At 33.2% G+C, this 11,252-nt stretch overlaps 2 protein-coding genes across 6 annotated transcripts; both read left to right on the top strand.

Moving 5' to 3' along the window:
* Window positions 1–2,336: 2,336 nt before the first annotated feature.
* LOC100815108 (uncharacterized) lies at window positions 2,337–5,469 on the top strand. Of its 2 annotated transcripts, none has more exons than XM_003531304.4 (5): window positions 2,337–2,550; window positions 3,577–3,699; window positions 4,469–4,539; window positions 4,641–4,727; window positions 4,954–5,469. In XM_003531304.4, the coding sequence occupies exons 2-5, from the start codon at window positions 3,579–3,581 to the stop codon at window positions 5,227–5,229; spliced, it is 555 nt and encodes a 184-aa protein (XP_003531352.1). In that variant the 5' UTR covers window positions 2,337–2,550; window positions 3,577–3,578; the 3' UTR covers window positions 5,230–5,469. The 2 variants fall into 2 exon arrangements, with proteins under 2 accessions (XP_003531352.1, XP_006585276.1); XM_006585213.3 differs by having other exon boundaries at window positions 2,337–2,563.
* Window positions 5,470–5,625: 156 nt separating this feature from the next.
* LOC100814579 (uncharacterized) lies at window positions 5,626–10,764 on the top strand. Of its 4 annotated transcripts, XM_006585211.4 has the most exons (9): window positions 5,626–6,476; window positions 6,626–7,122; window positions 7,244–7,316; window positions 8,369–8,449; window positions 8,558–8,621; window positions 9,734–9,821; window positions 9,964–10,048; window positions 10,224–10,303; window positions 10,393–10,764. In XM_006585211.4, coding segments are annotated over exons 1-9 (1,095 nt in total). In that variant the 5' UTR covers window positions 5,626–6,350; the 3' UTR covers window positions 10,394–10,764. The 4 variants fall into 4 exon arrangements, 3 of the variants coding, with proteins under 3 accessions (XP_006585274.1, XP_003531351.1, XP_014634428.1); XM_003531303.5 differs by having other exon boundaries at window positions 10,224–10,764; XR_005892554.1 differs by lacking the exon at window positions 10,393–10,764 and having other exon boundaries at window positions 9,078–10,048; window positions 10,224–10,288.
* Window positions 10,765–11,252: the final 488 nt, after the last annotated feature.

The raw sequence follows: 11,252 nt of genomic DNA, 5'->3' as shown, positions 1-11,252 counted from the left end.
AACTTTTTTCCATGGAAGTACGAAAAACGTGACATAGGCTTCAAATAAATAAAACGTGAAATTGGCTTCAAATGAATAAAACGTGGCATAGGCTTCAAATAAATAAAACGTGAAATTGGCTTCAAATGAATAAAACGTGACATTGGTTGTGCCGGGAATCTATACGTTCAAAATTCAAGCGACGCGTTCTAATTTGCAGGCAAAAAATGGGTGCATTCACTATTTTTTCGGTTTCTTGATCTCCATGCACATGGAATAACCCCGCAATTCTTGACCATCACTATTTTTTTTTTTAACTGGGGAAAACAATGTAATAGATTCCAATTTCCAACAACCATGATTTTAGTTTCGAAATGATTAATTGAAAAAATAGCATTAAATTCTAATTCAACAAAAAATAACTAAACATTTATTGCAAAATAAAAGTGAATATAATTTTTTCGAATTAAAAAATTATCATCTGTAATTTATATTTATAAATAAAACTTACTCAAGTTTCCTTTCATTTATGCAAGCTTGTAACTGAGTCTTAGTTATATATCAACACAGAGAGAGGAAACACATAATGAAAACTAGCATTGCTAAGCAATCAAACAAGAGTATACCCTGATCATTTTTTTAACTAAAGAAACTTGAGGAAGCAAAGTAATTTTATGTGTTCAGTGCACTTGAGAAAGTCAAGCTACATCAAGCTAGATTTTTTTATTGTAAATTAATTTGACGTCATAAACTCGTATGTATACAAAATGAAGAATTAAAAATGTTGGTGTTTCTCTTAGATTTATTGATAGTATCAAGTCGTTAGTTTGTCAATGTAAATATTACATTATCAATTAATATTATTGTTTGACAATAAAAATTAAAATTGTTAATAAAAGTAAAAAAATACATATATAAACTAAATTATTTAGCAACTAAAAGTGAAATTAGTCCACACACAGACCCTTCTGTGCAGTTTTTTTTCTAAATTCAAGCTTGGAAACCTATCGTGCACCAATTGAGGTCATTAAGGTATCAACTTAAAAATGAATTCTTAATCTGATTTTCTTAATAAAATGAACAAACAAGTAAATAGGGGTGAAAAGGAATGAAGGAACTGTTAGAAAATAAAATAAAAATAAAAGAAATAAATGAGAAGAAAATAACAACCTCAAACTAAATAATAAAATAATAATGATAATGTAACTTCAGACTATAATAACACAACATGAATTAACAATATACAACATATAATAAATAAAAAAAAAATTTAAAAGAAAAATTCTTAAATAGTCTAAATTGAAACACACAAATCTTATGCTTATAGAAAAAAAAACGTCTCCACTATAAAAATAGGATTGCACTCTTCTCCTAACATATAACAACACGATTTTTTCATAAGAATAAAAAGGAAAAAAATTTAGACAAAAATGTGAAATTATTTTTCTATGTCTTCTAACAATCTTTTCAACCAATTACATATCAATTAACCAACAATATCATATGCACCTTAACTACTAATTGCTTATTCAAGTTGCCTTTCACTCAACCCGAGATTGTTGTTGTTGTCTTTTTTTTTTTTTTAAATCAACACAAGATGGTTAAAACCAATATTATCGCATCTCTAATTAAAAAAATGCAATGCTTAGTTTATTCCATTTACTAAAATTTATCAATTTTTTTTAATCTCAAATTTATCAAATACTATGTACTAAGAAAATTCACTTTTCAATTCGCTTTTAACCTGTAAAGGAGAAGTTGCTACATTTTATTGGCTACTAGTAATTTAGTATTATGCTTTGAAAACATTTCCCCGATTTTCTTATCTTACTTCTCATCTATTTTTCATCCATTGTCATATTAGTCTGATTTCTGCTAGAAAATATAATGGCTGCTGAACATGATTAGAATCTTGTTGAAATCTTAGATGACTATTACAGTATTACTATTATTTTAAAATTTAAATTAAATCACATTTTATTTTAAATTATAATAATTTTAAATTAAATTGTGTTAATTATTACTCTTATGCAATTATCTTCAAAATAAAATTATATATAACTTTATTTTAAATTAAAAAATCTTATCATCTTAAAATAATAATAATAATATTATAATATAATATTACTATCTTCAACTTTAAATTCAATTTGCGTAAAAAAATTAAATTAAATTAAATAATTTTATTATTTTTGTACTGATTTAATTTATTAAAAGAATATAATAAAGTAATTTTCAGTTAATATGACCAGAACTGTTTCACGATTTTTTTTAATTTTGTTTTAAGAAAAATAAAGAAACGCCGTCGTTTTGATGGCTAAAAAAAAATACAAAATCTGAAAGAAAGAAAAGGCACAGACACGATCGTTAAGTCTCACTCTCAACACCTTCGAACCCTAGCACAGCCCCGTGCCGTCAACTGTCAACCACCCTCCGTCCACCGCACGCGCACCTCGCCACCAACATCCAGCAACTCGCACCAGAACAGCACCTCCCATCGTTGACGCACAAAGTAGCAGGCCGTCGCACTCGCGCCCTCCCGTCCACAGTCGCAGTCGGACCAGCCACCAGGTTGTTGGAGCATGTATCGAGCACTGATTCTGACCTCTGATATTTTTATTATTATTTTATTCTGTTTTTTGTTTTGGTGGTTCTGATATTGGTATTTTTTATTGATTCAGTTTTAAAATTTTCCATTAAGTGTCCAGTGATTATTATTATGACACATAAGAATGCCTAAATTGAAATACACTGTTTTTGTGAATTCTGATATTTATGTTTTTGTGATTCTATTCTGATATTGGTAATTCCTTATTCCTTATTGATTCAGTTTTAAGTGTGATTATTATGGCTCATGAAAATGCCTAATAAGAGATTGAGGAAGCTTCTGCCAGGAAGAAGTATATCTCCACATAACATTGAATGCCTTGAAATTGGTTGATTTAGCATTGATTGATTGTGATATTATTAATGATTGATTATTGCTATCTGAAAGACTTGTGTAATAATGCTATGATATTTAATTATAAGAAGATTATTATTTTAAGATATTTATATTATTACTAGTGTTTTTTTTAGAAGAATGCTGGTATCATGGTTGGATTTTTACAGTTACTGTGCCGGCTAAAAACAACATTGTTTGCAAACTTCTTTTAGAACTAGTTTTATTCAATGGGATCATATCTCATTAGAAGTGTTGTTTTCAAAGCACAAGAAAGAAGCTGTTGAAACTGTGAAGGCCTAGTTTTATTTTGGCTACATTTATTTTTGAATAAAGTGCCAGATGTGACTTATCTTATTATATTTTTAGAATTCGTTTCAGAAGCTCATATTTGAGAATATTTTTACTTTGTAAGGATTCAATCTCATTTATAATATTTGAGGTATTTCAAACCATTGGAGTTTCTAAAGAAAATTCATATTATTGATATTTTAAAGAATGTTTTTATTACGGGTTGTTATTGTATGAACTATGAAGGACGATACATTTAAGACATCCATTTGAACTGTTTTTTTTTCTTCTCTTATCTGTGTTTGTTGTTTCATAATTTGATTTAGTTTGTGCCTTCTAATTTTTTTCTTCATTTTTCAATGCAGTGATGGGAAAGATGTGCAAGAATAAGAAACAAGCTGGTGGGCATGGACCTCCAAGAGAGCAAACTGATACACAGGAACAAGAAATGGACATAAGGAAGATTATGAAAGATGTTGAAAATTTTAGTAATGTTCATTTTCTATTTTTCATTTTGACTTTCTTTCCCTTTTCCTTGACTGTTGTCTTTATCTTTTCTTTGAATCTGCTTTCTGTTGTTGATGCATTTTGAATATTCAATTCAATAGAAGACAATGCATTATGAAAAGTGGATGATTATGTTCTTGCTTCTTACTATAATATTTCATATAATTAGGTTGGATTTCTTTGGTCTGCTCTGATGCAGATTGATTCGTGAATAGCTGTACAATGCATACTTGGTAGCTGAAATCTTTGATTTTAAAGCACCATGATGATTTATGTGGCTACTGGCTGGATAGATGTGATAGTCTCTTCTTTTTGTGCAAAATATATTATTAATTGAAATTGTCTCAACCTAAGTTTCTAATTAGGATACGTGGCAATGGCTGCAATTTACCACTGTCCTTTTATGTTCTCTTGTAACATTTAGGGTAACGTGTAACTTTTATTTATGTTAATACCAGGATTGAATTGTATAGTTGAATACCAGTTGTATAAATACTCTTGAGGATTCTTTTGTTGGAAATATAAGAGTGTTACTTAGAAATTGTTGAGTAGTATGTGGGCTAAAATTGGTTTTTTGGCATATTGGATGTTTGAATGATAAGAAAATGTTTGGTCCTTTATTTTAATTTTGTGGTAATGATATCCATTCACCTGGTTTTGTTTGCCTTTCTAATTTCCACTATGTCCTGCAAATATGGTATTGCAGTTGCACTTCTTATCATGGCTGCTTATTATTGTATTATTTTCCAGGCTACTCACATATGTCATGGAAAGAACGCAAAAAGATTGAAAATAGGAATGTTGTTTCTCTTGGTGGGAAGGTGAGGACTATTGTTGATGTTCTATTTTGCTTGCCATGTGCTAATGCATAAGGATGCTCAGGAAACAAATTTCTTACTGTTTGTCATTTTCCCATATTTAGCCCCAAAAGAATCAGAGATTACCTTTAAGTGTGGCTCGACTAATGATGAAGAAACAAAAGGAGAGGGAGCAGAAAATGCTCCAAGAGGTAATTAATTTCTATCATTCCCCACTTTTATCCCCCGGTTATTTTTCTGTCTGTCTGCTACTGACATTACTCATATTATATAATAAATATGTACCAACCACTTGGTGGCTTTTAGCGTTTGCTTCTTGGACAATTTGGGGGAAATTTTTTTACCCCCCGTTATTTTTCTGTCTGTTACTGACATTATTTATATATAAATATGTACCAACCACTTTGTTGCTTTTAGCGTTTGATTCTTGGACAATTTGGGGGAAAGCTTGGTGGTAGCAGTAAAAGATCTGCTGGGAAGCACAAGCCAGGAAACAGGGGTCTGAAATCAAGCGAAGGTCATTTTAGAAATGGCATACTCAATGTGAAGCATTTGTTAAATTCAACAGCATCAAGAGATCGTGAAACTGGAACCAATATGTCCAATACATGGAAAGGGAAAGGTGGTAAGAAGAAAAATGGCAACAAGGGTGCTGGTGGTAAGAAGCACCGTTCAGCGCATCCTTGTGAATAACGTGTTTTGGGAATATGGAGGAGTCCTTTTTAATATGTATGACCCTTGGGTAAGCTTTTCAGTTTTGACAGAGAGTGAAATGGATAGAATAGAAAACAGGACAATAATGTCTTGTGTATTCTGATAATTATAAAATTTGAACAAGACCTTGTGTCTTGTTTTGAGTTTTTGTGCTTATCAAACCCACTAGGACATTCGGCGTAGTACAATGGAATAATATATATTCTTGTCCTGTTTGAAGTGTAGTTGTTTTGAGTTGTTTAACCTTTTTCCACAATATTTCACGTAACATAGCTTGCGATTTCAAATAATGAAGATAAGCCATTTCCTTTTTTTTTTTAAAAAAAAAAATGCCAAACTATAAACATTTGTGTCGGACAAGAATAAATAAAAAAAAACTATAGTTGGGTTCCTATTTTTTTTATTTATTTAAAATTAACATTTGTGTGGACAAGTCATCCTTCTGCTAATTTCATTAGTTACTTGACTCAACTATTCTAATTACATGGTTATAGACATATAAGTGAGGGTATGATTTTTCAAGAAATCCTTCTCCGTTTGAGGAACATAAAGGGACAGACAAAAATGCGAAAAAAGGAAAGCCGTCACTGGGGATCGAACAAGAATCTCTGGTTCCGTAGACCAGCGCCTTTTCCATTGGGTCATGAAGTCCTTTTATCTACTGTTTGTGATTAACAGTAATAAAATTAATTCAGTTCTTTTCATTCAAGTTAAGTTGTTCCATTCTTTGCCACCTTTTGCCGCCGAGTGATCGAACCGAACCAACGAACCAGGCTCGCGAGCTGCACTGCAACAAGCTTTTTTGCGCATACAAGTTTGGTGACGACTCACTTCTGCACCGAGCCACCTCCAACTACACTTTTTTTATTATTATTCTCTGCCGGCGTGGCTTTCTTTCTTCTTTTATAAAAGTCATATCATAATCATAATAATATTAATCGAGTTTTCCGCAGAGAAAAAAAGGGGTCGAACGAGTGAATCAGAACATAAGTGAAGACTGCGAATATAGGAACCCAATCCTAATTCTATTGAATTTTTATTTTTAGCGGTGGAAATTCATCATCGATCGCATCTATTCCATAAATAGCAAATAGAAAACAATGGGTAAAAAGCAATCTTTTCGGAGCAAAGCAGCCTACTTCGTTTCTGATCTCACCACTGGTCTTCTCAACCCTATTTCTGACAACAACAACAACAACAACAAACCCCCTTCTCTCCCTCCTTCCGTAAGTTCTCTCTCTCTCTATATATTCGCTCTTATTAATTTATTATTCCATTCAATTAATACTCTGTAGTCATTTTTATTATTATTGAATTAATCCTATGTAGTAATTTTAGACACGTTTTTTGTGAAATCAACATGATTGTTATTCAGGGAGAAGAAGAAAAAGAAGATGTGGGTGAGTCAAAGGGTGGTAGTGATGATGTGATAATTGATGGGCCTGATACTTCGTCCTTCACTGCGTTTCTCTATTCTCTGTTGTCTACTTCGGATTCCGGGGATAAAGTTGGTGAAGCTGATAAGAAGAATGATGATGAGGTGGCAGGTGATGACTCTTTACTATCAGACTCAGCCACGAAGGAAAGTTTTGTTGTGAAGAAAAGTTTGTTTTCCAGGAGCAAACATTCACTTGGTAGGGCCATTCACCAAATGGGTGGATTTAGCAACAGGGATAGCAATTACACCGACGAAGGTGGCGTTGAGATGAAGCGCATTGTGAAAGAGCCATTGGCTGTGGCTGTGTCTGGGGTTGGTGATCATCTGCCTCAAATTTCTGAGCCTTCAATGCTTGTTTCCGAGGGTGTGCGAAATGCGGTGTATGCTTCACTGCCGGCACTTATTCGTGGCCGGAAATGGTTTATGCTGTACAGGTATATATGTCTAAGCATGAAGATGAAGATTCATTTGCTGATACAATATTGTGTTGTTCTGTGTATAAGTTTGAAACTCTTGTTGATTAATGTTTGTCTTACCTTTTTGTGTTTTATGCAGCACTTGGAAACATGGTATATCACTTTCAACTCTTTACCGGCGAAGCATGCTTTGTCCTGGAATGAGCTTGCTGGTAAAGTTTCATTGACCTTTTGAAGATTATCAATCTTATGCACGTATTTTTGAATCGTCTATGTATGTTCTGCATTTGAGATTTTTTTTTTACCTCAAACAAACTTCTGTCTTCCCCTTTTTGAGTAGACTAGTTGAAGTCCGTTGGGACATTTTTTTGGTTGATAAATTGAGTATACATTGGATTCGATATGGGTTGTGCATTTTAGTTACTTCCAATTTACTTTAAGGTCAGTTCCAATTCAACAGTCACAAAGTACATATTTACACATGATCAAGCTTTTGTTCATTCAAATTTGGCCGAAGCAGAAAAAAAAACTATTACATTTGACAACAGAAACCTTTTTTTTTTTAAACTTGATGAACCAATGGTTCTGTGGTACCTAAATCGAATTATCTTGCCTTTAGATATTACCTAAAAAGATATTAGCACAAGAGTTCCATAAATATTACTTTTATGTCAAAACTATTTCAGTGTGACCTATTAATAATATATTGTGTTTGTTGAAGGAGATTTAACCTTTCTTTTTTTGGAGTTTATATTTGTGACTTGATTTGAATGTCTGAGTTTACTTTAGATCCCAATTGTTCTGCTAGCCCTGTTTCATTGATGATCGCAGTGTAGTTTGTATATCAAATGTCAAAACTATTTCATTGTGGCCTATTGATAATATAGTGTTGGTTGAGGGAGATTTAACACTTTTTTTTTTGTAGTTTATATTTGTGACTTGATGATTTTGTATGGATGAATGGCTGAGTTTACTTTAAATCCCAACTGTTCTGAGTGTAATTAATAATATTATAGTAGCCTGCTGTAGTTTAAGATGACTGTGTTGAAGTCCCAAATGTTTGTAAGCTTACTGATTAAAACTTTATGCTATCCAATTATAAAGCCACATCTTGGAATTCTGTTATTTTATCATGGGTTGGCTCTCTCATATCTGATTAGAAAAGATATATGTGTTAATGTGTCCTTTAATCGGCAAGACTAATTTCTAATTTTTACTCTCTTCATTCATGGATTGGTTCTCAGTATCAGCTATTTTGTTCCAGGTTGTTGGAGATCGTAAAGGGGCAGTGTTTGGTGGCTTGGTTGAAGCTCCTCTAAGACCATCCAACAAGAGAAAATACCAGGTCCACCACTCACCTCTTTTCCCTACTATCAAATGTTGTTGGGCATTGTCTGCTTCATTTTGCAACATGTTATTTTTTTTCATCTTATTCGCATTAAATTTTGCACAGGGAACAAACAATTCATTTGTTTTCACAAACACCTCTGGTTGTCCTGTTATATATCACCCAACAGGTATCTATTTTTCATTGAGTTTGAATATTCCATTCTTTATCAAAATCAATGATTAGTTTGATCTATTTGTCAATAACTTGTATTGAATGAATAGCTAAATCAAGAAATGAACATTTTATATTTTATTTTTATCTCACAGCTATGTGGAATGAGAGAATTGAAGTTGATTTATTGAGATGAAAAATGATGACAGTTTACCAAAATGAATTCCGTGTGGGTTTTGTGGTGAACCTTTTAGAAATTATTCTATCAAGTACGTTTTATTTTAATAAAACTACCTCTGAATTTGGCTATATTTCATAACACCACCCATTTCCATTTCATTTTTAAATTAAAAAGGCTACATTTGTGGATGATCATGAGATCATTTGATGTCTTGCTAAAGGAAATGTAACTTCTCATATATATAGCCAATCCCCATTGAGGAAGGCTTGATTTTACTTTTCTTTAGAGCAGTGTTGTTAAATGGCGGCACCATGGCGGATTTTTTGCCAACCGACATAGGCAATTTGTGAAGGGAGGCCCTCTATGGAGACACCATAGATAGGTTATGGCAATTTGTGAAGGGAGGCCCTCTATGGAGGCACCATAGATAGGCCGCAGTGTCATGTTTATATGGTGAAATTTTGACCTTCCACCATCCACCATTGATAACATTGCTTTAGAGACACCGATATTCACCATTATTTTTTGTCTGTAAGGCTTAATCTTAAAATCCATTCCCTCATCTGAATGTCTTAAGAAAAATTGATGAATTCTCTGACATGTTTAACAGTGTCCACTAAAAAGTTGATATCTGATTTTCAATCTTCAAGCACTTAATCAACTCAGAAAAAAAAAAAAAAAAAGCAGCACTTGATATGCTCCTATTATAATGACCCTGAAAAAGTTGATGTGATATTTTTGTTTGAGATTCAGCAGAGTATTTTTGTGCAAGATTCAGCATCATTTTGAGGCTTACGTTTTGAAACATGATAGAATTAAAATTACCCACGTGTGACCCCCGACCCTTGATTTGCATGATTGATGGGAAATGAATATCTGGCTGTTTTGAAATTCCATATACTTCATTTCTCTTTACTAGCTATGCGGAATTAACCGCCACATTGCAGGAGTAAACCGCTACTTCACACTTTGCACCACTGACTTCCTAGCAATTGGTGGCGGAAGTCATTTTGCACTTTATTTGGAGGGTGATCTGTAAGAGCTTTGTTCTTTCATTATGCTATCTTTTCTCCCCCCTCTCTCAAACAAATCATTAGCCTACCCTCTATAGTAATTAATATCATTGGCCTGAATTTTTTTTTTTTGTGGGTTTCATATTTTGGGTTATCTGCTGAAGATTGAACGGATCAAGTTCGGTTTCAGAAACTTATGGGAATCCTTGCCTTGCACATTCTCAAGAATTTGAAGTGAAGGAAGTAGAGGTGCACATAAATCTCCCCAACCGACACAAATCCCTCCCTCACATTCACCTGAGTCCCCCTTTCTTTTTCCCTTGTTTTAGCTGATTAGTTGCCCACCAAATCCAAATTTATTAATTGTAGAGACATTTAATCCAAAAAAAAAAACTAATTAGGAAATGCTCTTTCATCCATGCAGTTGTGGGGCTTTGTATTTCCTTCTAAGTATGAGGAAATAGTGGAATTGAGCAGAACAGAGGCACCTGGGATCTGTCGCTGGTAAATGTCTCTGGATATGTTTCAATGCCTCCCTGTTTGCATTTTATTGAATGGTCATGCTGAGTCATAAACATGACGATTTCTGATAGAAAGGGATGCAAAGTTGATTGATAGACGTTATGGTGAAGAAATTCCATGTAGCATGCTTGTAAATATTAGCAAGGCTGTATACACTATATACAGGTTCATACCCATATTGCAAAATGGCCGATTTTGTGTGGAATAAAAACTGGAGCAAATTCATGTGATTATGAATGATGTTGCTAGTGAAGGAAAACGAAGGATAACCCTATTGCTCAAGCATTGTTGAAGTTAGCTGTTCTGCAAACCAAGATGCTTTAGAAGAAAGAGGATGTCTTTTATATCATGCATAAGATAAGAGGTGTTCACAAATCACAAGGGATATTTTGATAGGCTGGACTATATTTCTATATCTAATGCCAATGCTTCTTTCATATGCAGCAGCTCCATCTCCATATCAGATTTTTTTTTTGCCATGCTGCATCGTATTACATGGTTTTTGCAGTCTGCATGACACACTAAGACTACCTGATATGTAGAGGTAGGTTAGCTAGATTTAACATCTCAGTTCCTTCTGCCCAAATAAAAAGCTAGGCTCTCCATGTACTACTTGTTGGGTAAGTAATCAATGCTCACACAAACAAAATTACCCGCCCTCACAAAGTATTGTGAGAACACAACAAAGATTACACAGTAGGAAAAATAACAACAAACGCAAGAATTTAATGTGGTTCGAAATCTCTTGCCTACATCCTCGGAACCGACTCAAAGTATTTCACTATCACAAAAATGATTATAAGATTGTAACTCACCCCAAATAGTGTATCACTCTATAAATCCGAGTACTCCACTTAATAGTTACAAAAAATGATAGCATTCACACAAAGACACTTTTCTCTCAACAAAGTAACTTTGTTACAAAAAATGA

This window comes from Glycine max, chromosome 8 (genome assembly GCF_000004515.6).
Source record: "Glycine max cultivar Williams 82 chromosome 8, Glycine_max_v4.0, whole genome shotgun sequence".
In the NCBI taxonomy this organism is placed as follows: Eukaryota; Viridiplantae; Streptophyta; class Magnoliopsida; order Fabales; family Fabaceae; genus Glycine; species Glycine max.
This window is presented reverse-complemented; position numbering and strand designations above follow the sequence as displayed.

What these genes read in the sequence shown, in the direction of transcription:
- LOC100814579 (XM_003531303.5), top strand. Translation starts at nt 6,351, where the DNA reads ATGGGTAAAAAGCAATCTTTTCGGAGCAAAGCAGCCTACTTCGTTTCT. An exon ending in CCCCTTCTCTCCCTCCTTCC is followed by an intron (nt 6,477 to 6,625) that starts GTAAGTTCTCTC and finishes ATTGTTATTCAG; the next exon opens with GGAGAAGAAGAAAAAGAAGA. An exon ending in AAATGGTTTATGCTGTACAG is followed by an intron (nt 7,123 to 7,243) that starts GTATATATGTCT and finishes TGTTTTATGCAG; the next exon opens with CACTTGGAAACATGGTATAT.
- LOC100815108 (XM_003531304.4), top strand. Translation starts at nt 3,579, where the DNA reads ATGGGAAAGATGTGCAAGAATAAGAAACAAGCTGGTGGGCATGGACCT. An exon ending in GAAAGATGTTGAAAATTTTA is followed by an intron (nt 3,700 to 4,468) that starts GTAATGTTCATT and finishes ATTATTTTCCAG; the next exon opens with GCTACTCACATATGTCATGG. An exon ending in TTGTTTCTCTTGGTGGGAAG is followed by an intron (nt 4,540 to 4,640) that starts GTGAGGACTATT and finishes TCCCATATTTAG; the next exon opens with CCCCAAAAGAATCAGAGATT.